Source organism: Nycticebus coucang, chromosome 7 (assembly GCF_027406575.1).
Source record: "Nycticebus coucang isolate mNycCou1 chromosome 7, mNycCou1.pri, whole genome shotgun sequence".
NCBI classification, from domain to species: Eukaryota; Metazoa; Chordata; class Mammalia; order Primates; family Lorisidae; genus Nycticebus; species Nycticebus coucang.
The window spans coordinates 116,306,407-116,320,897 of NC_069786.1; the positions used below are offsets into that span (position 1 = coordinate 116,306,407).

A 14,491-nucleotide genomic window follows, 5' to 3' on the forward strand; every position below is an offset into this window, starting at 1 on the left:
GAGGTTGCTGTGACCTGTGACGCCAGGGCACTCTACCGAGTGGGACATAGTGAGACTCTGTCTCAAAAAAAAAAAAAGGGAGCCTGCTTTGGGGGGGTTGGGTTTTTCGGAGTTGGATTCCTGGTCCTCATACTGATACCTGTATGTCATCTTCTGGGTTTTCAAGGATAGATTTTTCAGAATCAGGTTCCTTGTTGTCTCTTTCCCCAACTCCCAGCCTTTCCAATGCAGCTCCTCGGCCACCTCAATGCCCCAGATGACCCTCTTCTTCACTATGTCTTGCTTTCTTTGGAGGAACCTTTGCACGTCTGTGGAGCTGGTTGGCTGTTCAGGTGGCAGGGGAAAGGGGAGAATAAAAGATGCATTAGTGGAGTGGGATGCAAAGACCCAGTGGACAGGCAAAGATCTCCCCATCTCCAGAAAGCAATGAATTGCACCACCCCTTGCCTGAGTGATGGCCTGGAGAGAGAAAGTGAGGAGCAGGCAGGCCCTGGAGTCAGACATCACTTATTCTGAGGTCACTGGAATGATTTTCCAACTATAGCCTCAACTCTTGAAGCCTTCCCTGGACCACACCACCCAACCATTCCATCTAGCACAGAAATTCAGTGTTAGCTGACCTGCTGTATTCCTCAGTGCACACTGAGATACCCCTCCCTCAAATCCTCCCCCACCCCTCCCCCATCTTCCCTCTCCACTCTCCTGGAGTGGTCTATCCCAGACACTTTTTCAGACCACAGGGACACTCTCCACCATCTCCTCCCCACCCTCAACTGGCTAGTGGAGCACAGGAAGGAGCCAACGTGCCTGTAATCAACCTCCACTCATACCCTGACTTTGGGGCCCCACGATGAATGAGCTAGTGTCTCCTTGTCTATAATGGAAAATCCTTTCATAAGCTGATCCACAGTCCCATCTTTGTGGAGAGAAAGGGGAACAGAGAAGCCCCTTGGGGGTCAGTGTCTTTTCCTTCCACGGGCACTGCTATGACTGCTCAACTCATTGGCATTTTAATTTACCTTTGACTACGTGTGGCCTTTATGTTGCTGCATAACACAAGGCTCTAGTCACCCATTCAACACATATTTGCTGATGACCTATTATGCAATACATGCCGTGCTAAGGACGGGGGCTACAGTGGTGAACAAAGCTGACAAATCCATTCTCTCTTGGAGCTTACATCCTCAGTTTCAATATTTACAGAGCATGTCAGATTGCCAATACAGTATGTTCTTTCCCAAGTTACCGGTGGAGGACAGGTGACATTGGTGAGGTAGAGTAATTTACTACAAATATCAGTCAGGGTCCAATCAGGAAAACAGAAGCCACTCTTTAAAGTATTGAATTAAATGCACAAGTCGGGCCAGGAAAGGAACCCAGGAATTAGAACATCAACCTGCTTCCTCCACGCCTAACTTAGGGGAAGTAGTGGTCTGTAGTGTTAGAGCCCCGAGGTCTGTCTGGTGGGAACTGGAGCCACAGGGAAGATGCAGCTGCTGACAGAACCACTGTCAAAAGAGGAAAGAGGGGAAGAGAAATGCCCTGGCTTGTGCCTTCTGCCTTCCAATCTGTCAGCTCAGAGGAGAGCAGAGCAGAAAAGGGCAGTGAGTGAATCTGAGAGCAAACAGGCCCAGAACAGCGTGGAGTGAGATGTTTTCCAACACAAAATCCTCAGGCCACCAGGAGGCAAGTGAAGCCACCATCACATCTAAGGAGGCATGTGCCACCCACCCACAACACAGACATACATGTGTGGAATACAAAGTCACATCCCATAGTCACATCCTGGACAGCTGCACCACAGAGAGAACCACAAAAGTCGCCAGAAGTAAACGCTGTCCATACATCAGTCAAACACAGTTCTAGGGGTCAAGGCCAGAAGAGCTTTGTGAGGAAAGAGAGAACTTACTTCTCTCTGGAGCTCCCGGGGGCCTCCCGGTGAGCCTACTGCTTCCAGCACTCAGCGTGCTTGCTGCCCTATCTATACAGGGGACAGTGCTTGGGCACACAGGGGAGAGTCAAGGCCTCTCAGATTTCTATCCCACCACTCTGCCACACCAGGCCCCGCCCACCCTGGCTGTGTCCCCACCCGGGCACTGACGCTGCTGCAGGCACTCCTGATTGCGCTGCTGCTGTTGGCAGAGGGGATGGCCACTGTGCTGGTACTCAGACAGGATGCGCCGGAGTTCATGGTGTAGTCCCCATTGTCCACGGGTGGCGTCATGGGGCTTGGGGTCTGAGTGAGCATTGTTCACCTGGGGATGCTCCAGGGAGCCCTCTTACTAAACCAGTAGTTCCTGCTAGGTCCAGGTGTGAGTTCAGAGCTGGGGAGAGAGCAGAGAGAAGACAGGGGGGACATGAGAAAGAGAGAATGATGGAGGAGATGCACTGTGGCCATCACTGTCATGGAGGAAAGGTCCTGATCCCCAGGTCTGGCAACAGGTATGAGGCAGCACCCTGAAGAATACGAATGGGCATAAGATCCAGAGTTTTTCCTGGGAGCCCGGGGACTCACCATTCACGAAAGGCACTTGAAAGAGGACTTGAAGATAAGGTCCACTGGGCCATGCCCCTTCACAGCCACACTGGGCATTTCTCAGCAAGCTTGTGGGTGCCACTGAAGCACACGCCTTGCCTTTATCTGGCTTTTGCTTTCCACTTGCTTCTTCTGAACGTGTCTTACCTCCTGGGGGAAGAGGAGTAAGGGGGAAAGAAGAGGCAAAGGAGACTGGCAGGTTTTTGGGCTTCTGGGTTTTCTCTGCCAGTGTACAACCTGTAGTCCAGGTTTAAGGTTTGATTGAAATAATAAATCAATCCAAGGATAAATGACTCAGTCTAGAGCAGAGGGATTCCCAGATAAACTAAAGCTCAAATTATATACAAATACAAGTGACACATATGAAAACATTATATGCAAATTATATGCAAGATGTCGAATGCATGTATATGTCTTTTTCAGGAAGAGCATCCACAGCATTCATCAAATGTTCAACACTGTGCTTGGCTCTGCTCTAAGAGACACAAAGGGTCTCAGACTTGCTCTGGCTCCTTCATCACCTCAAATTCCTTCTCTTTTAGCTAGATCCTTTAGTACACACACCCAAGTATGACTCTGTAACCTGTATAAAAGAATAGCAATTTTCACACTCGAACACCAAAACTAAGGTCAACTCTGTTCAGGCACATGTGGAAGGGGGTTGCAGACTCTTCAATGATCCATTTTGAAAGGTTCGGCTATAACTTTCCTTTATACGGATGTGGAGTTCTCATTCATGAGATCACTGAACATGGCACTACCCTCCAAAATAGAATGCAAGCCACACATGTAATTTAAAATTTTTAAACTTTCAGCCAAGCACTGGTCTTATGCAAAGGAAGCTGGGTGCCAGCATCTCCTCAGACTGTCCAGAGAGGCTAGTTTCTCTATCTCCCCAAACCTCAAGTCTCTTCACCTGTAAAATGAGAGTTGTCCTGACTATTTCACAAAGCTGATGTGAAGCTTGAATGAAATAGAGGATTGGAAAAAGCACTAAACATACCTATGTTATTGAAGTTAGCAATCACAATTTACATACCAGCCTGCGCTACTCTTCCAAAAGATTCACACATCTGCAATCACTCTGAAGAGACTGGGCAAGTGAGGTTTTTTGTTTTGTTTTGTTCTAAATAGAATTTTCTAAGTTCGAGTACTTTAAAAAATATGTATCATCAGCTTCCTTTATTCGTCTAATTTCCGACCTAAAAATTCCCAAGATGACTGACTCGTGGAAAAAATGATCATTGTGAAGAGTGGAATAAACAGGTAAAGAAGAAGGGGGACAAAATATGCTTAAGTTGTTTCCTTTCTCCTTGGGATCCTTAGTTTGATTGATCTCGCCCAAGTCTCAGTCCCACGAGGGTCTCTGAAGGGCTTGGAGGAACCCCACCCCCGGGCACTGCTTCCCGGAGAAGCGGGCCTCCCGGACACCTACCTTCCTGGGCCACTTGCGCGGCTCCCCGGGATCCTGGGACCAACGCTCAGAACGCACACCGTCGCCATATTGTCGTTTCCATAGATACAGGACGCACAGGACACGGCGTCTTCTGGTATCCCACGACAACGACGGCAGTCCGAATGAGTCAAGAATCATAAAAAGCGAATGAGCTGCCCGGGTTTACTCCCTATATTCTGTTTTAATTCTCGGAATTTCTCTGTCAGTAGTAACTGCGTGCTTCTCCAGTCATGATATGGTATATAGAGTTACCTAGTTATTGTAACTTCCCAGCAACTTTAATTGACAGCCAAATTCACAGGAAGCTACTCGGTGGACTTGGCATGGGAATGGGTGTCATTCTTGTTCTTTCCCTAACAGGCACTTGTGACTTAAGGTCGGAAACTCATTACCTGTGATTACAATTGTTAACTTAAAAGCAGTCGGCAATTCTTTCTTATCTGCATATTGCTTTGCAAATGGATTGTCTTGCTGGCGGGAGAGAATGTGTCCTTGGCGTATTCTCCCAGCATTTCTTCCTACCCAGCGCCAAGAAAAACAACTCTTTCGAAGGGAACTGAAGGTTAATGTATGAATTATTATACATTACATGGAGTTTTGGACGCTCATTTGTACACTGTATGTGCGGTGGGGGAAAGATCGCATTTTGTGAAGACTCCTTAGGTAGTTCAAGATTAAAGTCTTGAACTTTCGAAAGTCATGGACCATTAAGGATGTTTCACTGTCTAGGGCAGTGAACAGGTTTCCTTACAGATGGGAGGGGAGAGGTGGTCAGAGGAGAGAGCTTAGTGAATCTAGGGGTAAACCCAGAAAATAAACTGTCATTTTAGGAGAGTTGGAGTTGATGTGTGAACAGTGAAAGGTGGACTGAGATGACAAAGTGACCTGAGTTGTCCTTGGCGATCACATGGCTAGAGCATGGAAAGACTGGAGGGAAGGGGCAGACCCAGGGGCTGGTAAATTATGCCAGCACGATTAGGCCTTTCTTGGAATTGAAGCATGTGGAACTCAGTGAGCTTTTCACTGGTTTTAACAGGATTCTAAGAATCTGAAGCCTGCACTTTGGACATAATGACTTTATGCTGTTTGTAGTTTCTATAATGATTTCCTTTTTGTTTTCCTCCAAGTGTTTTTTTAATGGTCAGCATGACTCAGCTGCACCTTAGGGACAAGCAAAGGGACCTGCCCATTCTTAGACTAAAAAGCAATAGGGAACAGTGACTCTGGGAGCAGAGTTTGGTGTTGGGAATCTTGGTGAGAAAACTCGTAGAGAAGGAAAGTTCAAGCTAGGAGCTACACATCCTTATGCCTCTTCACTGATGAGTCTCCCTCCAGAGCTCTTGCTGCTCAAACCTTGGTGGATCCTGGGTTTGGGACAATGAAAGGAGATGATTCCTCCTCTTAGCAGGTCCTCTCTGGGCTCTGCTTCTCTGAGATTCTAGCTGCCTCATAGAAGCTCTGCTGGCTAGTGACCTTGGTGAATGTTGCAAACTCGCAGGGAGAGACCTGCCTGCTGGACTTTGCCCAGGGGTGCAAACATATGGAAAGAGAATTCACAAGAGGTTGACCCAGAAGAGGGGGAAGAAGAAGCCAGGTTTGCTTTTAAATCCCCCTTTCCAGGATCCCAGAGCCTGTGGCAGATAATGGGTGCTGGATCCTGGTGATCAAAAAAGACCACATTGGGGGTGCTGTTTGATTCAAGGCTGTGAACAAGGATGGGTGATTATACAGGAAATTGATGAGGATTAGGATAGGGAAGAAAGGAGGAAGGATAGATGAATGGGAGACAGCCTCAGGTATTCCTGGTCTGAAGCTAGGGATGGGGGATAATACAGATAAATTACACCCAGTGATTGGGACTTCAGCACACACAAAAATATCTTTTCCAAGCATCTTCCCATGCCCCTGTACTCACCCGCTGTCATCCCACCCCCACCTTCCTATGGAATAGAGAAGACTTTCAGTTATGAAATCAGAAAGACCTGGGATTAATCTTGACCATTACTGTGACCTTGGGCAAGTCATATGACCTCTGTGAACTTCAGTTTCCTTCATCTGTTACTTGAAGATATTTTCAAAGGGCAGGTGTGAAGACTGAGTGATAAGTATGTGTAAAGTACTTGACACATGGTAGGCAATCAACAAGGTTACATACATGCACACTAGATGGAAGGTCCCTGTTAATAATCCACTCAACCCTCCACGAATCTTCCCCTCCTACCAGCATCCAGCTTCTCTGCTACATGCTAGAGAAGTGGGAAGTTTTTGTCCTATCTATATCCTCCTTCCTTGTCTCTCCAAGAAGGATGAGACACCTACTGCTCTGTGGTAGATAAAGACAGAAGGAGACACCAGGGTTCTCTGCTGTATGGCTGTAAGTCAACCTGGCTCCAGCACTTAGAAAGCCTTCTCCCATCTTCCTTCACCCTGAGATGCTGACTCTGTTTCAAGTGTTGGCTCTGAAATCAAGTCTGCATCCAAGATATACTTGTGGGAAGAAATTGAGGAGGTGCCTCTCATAGAAGCTTCTGACCTCAGAAATGAGTAGGGTGAGTCTTTCTCAGTCCAGGTTGAGGAATGAAGAATAAGAGAAGGTTGCAACTAAGAGAGCCACTATGGGAGTTCAGGGTTGGAACAAAGGGCAGGCAGTGGGTACACTTTGTATTAGAGTCTCATGGTCCCCTGAAGCTGTGGAGGTGGGAGGCTGTCAAGAAACTGATGGCATCTCCAGGGCACAAAACAGGCAGGGGTTGGGTACAGACTACCAAATGGCAAGATAATTCATTTCTTTCTTTCTTTCTTTTTTTTTTGTAGAGACAGAGTTTCACTTTATCGCCCTCAGTAGAGTGCCGTGGCATCACACAGCTCACAGCAACCTCCAACTCCTGGCCTAGACGATTCTCCTGCTTCAGCCTCCCGAGTACCTGGGACTACAGGCGCCCGCCACAACGCCCGGCTATTTTTTTGTTGCAGTTTGGCCAGGGCCGGGTTTGAACCCACCACCCTCAGCATATGGGGCCGGCGCCCTGCTCACTGAGCCACAGGTGCCGCCCTGGCAAGAGAATTCAAATGGAAGGATTCCGTTCTGTCTTTCTAACTCTCCTATGCAAACCTTGACCTCCTACATAACTTTTTATATATATGTGTGTGTGTGTGTGTGTGTGTGTGTGTGTATAGTCCTCATTGCAGGGTGGAAGGATGCATAGGCCAACAGTAGAGAGATGGAGGGAAAAGGACTTAAAATTTGATTTCAGAAGACTCAAGTTCAAGTTCTGGTTTCAGTTTCTAATAGCTGAGAAATGTCAGGTGAATTGGTAAACCTCACTAATCCTCAATATCATCATCTATAAAATGGGAACAAACAACAGTAGTATTCACAATACTTAATAATTGGTAAAGTGTGGGCAATGGCCTATGATAATAAATACCAGCTGGCCTTAGAGCCAGAGCAGGATCTCAGAAGCCCACATTGTGCTAGGATCATAGGGAAGCCTGGGTCATACAGAGAGATGACTGGGAGAGCAACCAGGGCAGTGGGGGCCTCAGTCGGTGATGGTGTACCAACTGGCACCAAAGTATTTCCAGATATAAACAACCAGCATAGCTATACTGTGCTGGTTGCAAGTCATACCTGAGCAAAAATCCCTACACTACCTGTTAGTGCATACAGTTATTTATTTCCACTCTCCCTCTTGATTCCTCACTGGGGGAGGACTTGTCAGCATATCTAGCTGCTCATTTCATTGTTGTGTGAGCAGTGCTTCTTCTCTGTGGCAGCTTACCCTGCTGTCTTCACCCATTCTGTCTCCTGCCAGCTCTGTGACTAGCACCATGGACAGCTCCAGTGGACCAGCCCATCTGAGGCCATCCACCTCCTCGGTCCTCCAGCCTTCCATCTCCTCTTCCCCCTCCCACCCCAGGCCAGAAACCCTGAGTTCTGAATGGAATGAGGCCATTCCTGAGGAGGCAGTACAGTGGACTGGCTAGAAAGGAGCTCTAGAGCCAAGCAGATTGGATTCAAATGCAACCCCACCAGCTACATAGCTGTAGGATCTTGTTCCTTCACTTTTAGACAACTCAGTGCCCTCATCTGTAAACAGGGAGAATTTTGTCCATTACCTCAAAGGTTGTGAGGTAAAAGCTCTAAAGAACTTAGCTCAGTGCTTGGTTCATTGCAGATTCTGAATAAATGAAGAACACTATTTTTCTGTAACTTCCATCCTATTTAATTCCTCAAACCTCTTTCCAAATGAATTTCTGACTAGAACCCTCTCTCCAGTGAAGGTTTCGTCACGTGACCACTGGCTCAGTACAGGTGGCCTCCTTCGGATGTGGGAGTTGGCTTGGATTCAGGTGTGGTAAGGAAGCTCGCCTTTGACCAGTCCATGAGATTCTGTCCTTATGAGTTATATTCACATTTAAGAATTCTTGAGTTAGTTTTAGATGTACAGAGGAGTCACAAAAATAGTACCAAGGGTTCTCATAAACGCTTGTCCCAGCTTCCTCTCAGGTTAATGTCTTATATGACGGTAGACCCTCTATCAATACCAAGAAGCTAACCTTTGTATGTCAAACACAATTAATAAAAGTATAGACTTTAGATTTCACAGATTTGTCTGTTAATGTCCTTTTTCTGTTTCAGTATCTAATCCAAGATCATATCTGGCATTTAGTTGTCATGCCTCCTCAACTGTCCTCTATTTGGGGGGCATTTTCTGAGTCTTCTTGGCCTTTCATTTGGCCTTGACATTTTTAAAGAGTATTGTCAGTTGTTCTGTAGAGTGTTTCTCCATCTGGGTTTATCTCACAGTTCTCATGATTAAAGAAAGGATAAGGCAGAGGTGACATGCCATTCTCAGGGTATCATAGGGGTACATAGTGTCACTGTGTATTATTGGTGATGTTAATTGATCACCTGGTATCTGCCAGGATTCTCCACTGTAAAGTTGCTACCCCATTCCCCCGAAAATAAGACAGTGTCTTATTTTAAGGTGTGCTCCCAAAGATGTGCTAGGTCTTATTTTCAGGGGACATCTTATCTTTCCTGTAAGTGGATCTTATTTTCGGAGGATGTCTTATTTTCGGGGAAACAGTATTTCCTTCTCTTTATAAGATTTGGATCATGCTCGTCTTTTACCTCTCTAGGATTAAGAGGCTGAAAGTGAGATACTTGTCCTGGAACTAACCTTCTCACTCCTAATTGCTTCCCCAGCCATATGCACTCCCTATTATCTGGTCATTTTCCTCTGAGTTCCTAAGTAAGGCCTTTTTGGAAGTGTGTGCAGAAGCCAGATGCTGACACACCTGGAGTTCATTACAGCAACAAGGTGCTTTCTAGTTCATTTTCTTGCACCTTCTTGCCAAGGTTTTATGTTTTCCACTCTGGGCATGCTGGCTACTGTGGCCAGAAATTGTTCACAGGAATATCCAACCCCTTTCCCAGATCTGGCTCCAGCCTTTGAGCACTGTCTTCAATATTTAATATTTAGGTTTTAAAAATCTTCAATAGCATTTCTTTCCACTTGGCCATGTATAACTCCTTGCTACCCACAAGCCCTTATCCATGAACTTCCCTCCTTCCTGAACCACTGCAAGGCTCCTTACTCCTGCAAGAGTTGCCATCATCAGAGGTCCTGTCAGAAGGGCAGACATGCATCATTTTCCTAATCGATTGTGTATGGAGAGATGTGCTCATCCAAACCTCCCTTTTTGTCTCCATCCGCCCCAAGATTATTCCATTTCAGAGTATTCTCACACTCCCCCTTCAGAGGATGAAGGGCCATGTCACCTCTGCATTATCCTTTCTTTAATCATGAAAAAGGTTCACACGGGCTCCCTTTTTTAAAGCCTCTGTGTCACGTTGTGTTAAAGTCCTCTGAAAGCCTCAGGAGATGTCCTCATCAACGCCATTCCCTCTTCACCCTTTGTTTGGTTACTATTGCCATGTAAGAAGTTACCCCAGAATGTTGAGGTTACAGATAACCATTTTATTTTGCATATGGTTTTGTGGGTCGGAATTCAGAAAGGGCTTGATCAGGCAAGTTTTAGCTTGGGGTCTCTTATGCAGTTGCATTCAGAAGTTATCCAGGACTGCAGCCATCCAAAGGCTTGAGTAGGCTGGATATTCAAGATAGTGCACTCCATGGCCAACAGTTGATGCTGGCTGTCAGCTGGGAGCTTGGCTAGTTCATGGACCAGAATGCCTATCTACAGGCTGAGTGCATGGACTCTGCAGTCTCAGGATGGAAACAGGCAGAGACTGTATGGCCCTTTCTGATCTTGCCTCAGACAAGATTTAGAACAAGAGCTAGATAGTCCCTGCCTCTCCATAGGAGCAGTGTCAAAGAATTAGTGGATATATTTTAACCATCCCTACACCCTACCTTGGATCTCCTTGCAGTACCTAAAATATTATTCCTCCAGGTCCACATCCTCTGACAGGGTTCTGGCTACTCTCAGCCCCATCATATCTTCTAGGCTAGGAGTGTCTTCCTCCCATTCTTTTGGGACAGTGACTCATCAGTCTCTACTTCCCTTGGTCTGTGGCTGCAGGGGCCTGGATTCCAGTCTGGACTCTGCTAAGTGTGACTTTGAGAAAATGGCTTCACCTCTCTGGGCCTCTGGTTCTTCCTCTGCACAGTAGGAATTAGGAAAAACCTCACCTCATAGACTGTTAGGATGAAAAACATAATGTAAATAGTACACTTTGCCCACAGTAGGTGCTCCTGATTGTGGAAGAAATGACTGTGGCAAGATATTTTCCTTCTTGAAGGCTTAGTTTATTTCTCTCTGAAATAGGGATAATAATTCTCCTATCCTTCACCATGCAGATGAGAGAGTTCTTAAATGGGCTGGAGGAAGGGCCAGCCCAGAGGTCACACCCTGGCCACACCTGAGTGAGATGGCCCCCGTGTCTGCACCCTGGTGGGGTGATCGTCATGTGGGAGGCAGGCAACCAGGTGTGACTCAGGGAGGGGAGGCAGGCAGGGTGGAGCTGTTATCTACCCAACTGTGCTTTATCAGATCCGGCTGGCCACAGCTGTGCCCCATGAAACAAAGAGGCTTTAAGAACAAGAACCAGGGTGGCTTGTGGGCCTGGGACTGAGCCCCAGAAGATGTAGCCACCCAGGGGTCAGAGGGCACTGGTTGCGGAGCTGCTGCTGCTAACCCTATCAGAGAGGTCTCCCCAGATGGGGCACCCTCCTAGCTGGAAATCTGGGCCTGTGCTGTCACCCAAAGGCCTCCATTGCTAGAATCTGCCTCTTGGGGTACTTCCTACAGGGACACTTTCCCCTGAGTCACTAATTCTGCCCTTGCCATGGGGTACAGCACTTCTCCCCTCCTCCCATTTTGCAGTCTCCCTTCCTGGCTGTACTTCTAGACTCAAGTACACTAGCTCCCAGTCCCTGAGGATGCCCCGAACTTCCCCTCTGTGCACCTGCTCCTGATAATCCATCTTCTTACCTTGTCCAAGTCCTCATGCCCCTGGAGCCACCTCCAGGAAGTCTTCAGTCTTGTAGCATCCAGCCCTGGCTCCTGGCTGACAGCCATGCTCTTCTGATATTGCACTGTATGGAGCTTTTTGCGAATCTTCATCCCCAGCAGAATTGGCTGAGCCTAGCAGAAGCCCAGACCCATCAGGACCTGAATTTACAACTGTATAAATTGTACACTGCATAAGGGCTCCAGGCTGGGCAGGCAAGGGGAGCTAAAATCACATGTGCTGCATGCTCCAGTGTACACCCTGTGCTAGGCTCTCACCTAAATGGACTTCCTCCCCGGGCTGCAGACAAAAAGAGTTGCCTTTTCTAGTTGGTTGTCCCCCAGGGGTAGCTTTTTACTGTTTTTCAATGGAGGGTGCCTATTTCCAGTTGCCATACAGGGGCCACGGTGCTAGTAGCAGGCCTGATGCCTAAAGCCCTTTCCAACAGGGCGTAGGCAGAGCCCTGAGGCCCATGTGTTGAGGGAAAGGGCTGTGTGCAGGCCTACAGGGCTTCTAAAGAACCATGCTCTGCACTAATTGAGGCTTTCCAAATAAGAATGAGAGGTTTCAAGGCCAGCTGGGGGCAGGGGACCTGTGGCGAGGCACAGCAGAGTAGAGAAGGCAAGGTACAGTGAGCCCTTGTGTTGAAGGCAGTTGGCATAAACAAGCTCACTATCCACTCTGTTCTCACTATCTCTAGGTCTCCCCAGGGAACCTGTGGATTTAGGCGTAGGCCCTGTACCTTGTCTGGACTAGGCTATTGGAAGCTACTGCAAGTTTCTTCCCAATGCACTTCCAAGGTTGAGGGGAAGCAGGCAGAGAGAACAGGAGCATAGAGGTTGCTTGAACCCTGGTAACAAAGACAGAGGATATCTAATGAGAAAGCCCTTGACATCACCTTTACAGGTGCAGCCACAAAGGCCAAAGAAAGGCTAAGGTCAAGGATGCTGGGGGGTTAGGGAGCTGGATCTCCTGCTTAAAACCCTAAAGTTGATTTGGGCCCTTTTCTTCCAGTTGTAGTATCCTCACTTTCAGAATGTTTCCTAGTTACCAGCTGTTCCCTGGTGTTTCCATAGCCACTTTCAGGATGTCAGTCATAGCACTTAGTGCATGGTGTGGACATCCCTATTTCCCACTATTCTCCTTTCTTCCCTAGGGGTTCACCCAGGGCAGGCACCCAGCAAGCACAGTGCCTGACACAAGGCTGTCCAGTAAACATCTGCTGTGAGTAAAGATCACAACTGTGGATGCAGCAGCCCTGGGAGGCTGAGCCTGGGTGTAAGTGGAGAGGCAGGAATCCTCAATCACCTGGGCCTTGGCAGCACACAGAGCATGGGAGGGATTGGGGCCGGCATGCTGCAGAAGTGAAAGATGACAATCAGGACACCCTTATCTACTCATTCCCTTGTCTCTTCAGATCTAGGCCCAGGTCCCCAGAAAAGCTGTAGGGATCCATTCCGACCCTAAGGTTGGACTTTTAAGGGCCTGAATTGGGACAAAGATTTGTACTGGGTCTTTTTTTTTTTTTTTAATTTATCTGAAGAATAAACATGTTCCCTGAGAAGGCTCATCTGGAAAAGGAAGGTCTGGAGACACCAAATGGCTCTGTGTCTTCTGGACCCAGTGTGTCCAAGCTCAATGGGATAGTCAGCCTCTCTCTCTCCCCATTTCCTCCAAAACTTGGAGACTCATCCTCTCTATACACCCACACTTACCAACAGCTGTCATTATAATCAGATTTCCTGGGTAGAATGTGTACAGGGAGAGAAAATGTGAATGAATGGACAAGACCATATTGACCTTCACCTTCTATTTCTCACTGTAAATGAGTTCATGGTCATTTTGTTCCCTGTGGGCCTGGTCAGGGAGAGTCTGCTGCAGAGAGGGGGGCCACTCCAGATGTGCCGACAAAGCCTATTTCCAGACATGAAGTACTAAGCATGACTTTCTAGGAAAGACCCAATTTCCTTAAAGGAAAAGCTTTGTAGTAAAACAACGGGTTCAAGAGCCAGTCTACGAGGGTTTGAATCCTAATTATGTCACTTGCTATGTAATCTTGGGCAAGTTATTTAACTTCCTTGGAAGTTCTAATTGGAAAATGATGACATTATAGTATACACTGCTTAGGGTTATTACCAGAATTAAATGGGCTGCTAAGTGTACAGATATAGAATAATGCTAGCCATGGTTAGTCTTCATTAAATGAAGCAATTGTCATTATAACCTGTGGAGCCTACTGCTCCAGATGACACAGATCCCACAGTAAAAAAGCTTTCCCAGGAGCTTTCTTCCACAGAGCTGGGTGGGTAAGGTTAGAGTCTGAGTAGTCATCCCTGACACTCCCAACACAATAGTCTAGGTGAGAAGATAGGACCTGGGCAGTGGCGTGCTTTAGCAACAGACTCTTCAAGGTGGTGGAAGGCCTAATTTGCAACACTTGCCAGTTTCCACAGTGTCCATAGCCACGATGCCTATTTCAACTGGCTCACAAAATTTCTGAAAATTGAACAATTGTACCACTGGACCTAGAACCTCAGCTGATCCTTGGTGAGTAGGACAAACTTGCCTTGGACAGATGGATTGAAGGAAAGTGGAGAAGAGGGTCATCCAGTCTTGGCAATAAACCAGGTCTTCTCTAGACTAAGCACTCTTCTCAAAGTGAAGTCCATGGTCTATTTGCTATGTTTAGTGTGTTTGTAAAAATAAGTTCCTAGGCTTTGCTGAATTTATTAAAGCAGAATCCCAGAAATGAGGCCAGGAATCATCTTTAAATACCTGCTTGGGCAATTCTGGGGTTTGAGAACTGCTAGGTTAGGGATCTCTAACCAGTCCAAGAAGTCAGAATAGGCCGTAAGACAAATGTGAGTTCTACGGGGTCTTTTCATATTGCAGTCCATAACCAACAGCAAAGAGTTGGAACCCCAGGCCCGAGAGCACACTGAGATGGTTATAAATGAAGAAAGGGACTTTAGTGCTCTCTCTGGTCCTGCCGTGTTTAGAGCAACTTTGGGGTCAG

The 14,491-nt window shown here is 47.1% G+C and overlaps 1 protein-coding gene across 8 annotated transcripts in view; it reads right to left on the bottom strand.

The window, feature by feature from the left end:
* Positions 1-4,046, bottom strand: part of CFAP65 (cilia and flagella associated protein 65) — a 36,564-nt gene extending 32,518 nt beyond the window's left edge. For 4 of the 8 annotated variants that reach the window (XR_008381340.1, XM_053598234.1, XM_053598233.1 and 1 more), the window contains exon 1: positions 140-584. Coding sequence is in view for 7 of the 8 variants with exons in the window: in XM_053598234.1 (XP_053454209.1) it covers positions 140-504 (365 nt within the window). In the remaining variant the exon portion in view is untranslated. Of the gene's footprint in view, positions 1-139; positions 585-2,089; positions 2,687-3,971 lie in introns of those variants that run through there. The other 4 variants (XM_053598230.1, XM_053598232.1, XM_053598229.1 and 1 more) reach the window with 4 other exon arrangements.
* Between the last annotated feature and the right edge of the window lie 10,445 nt (positions 4,047-14,491).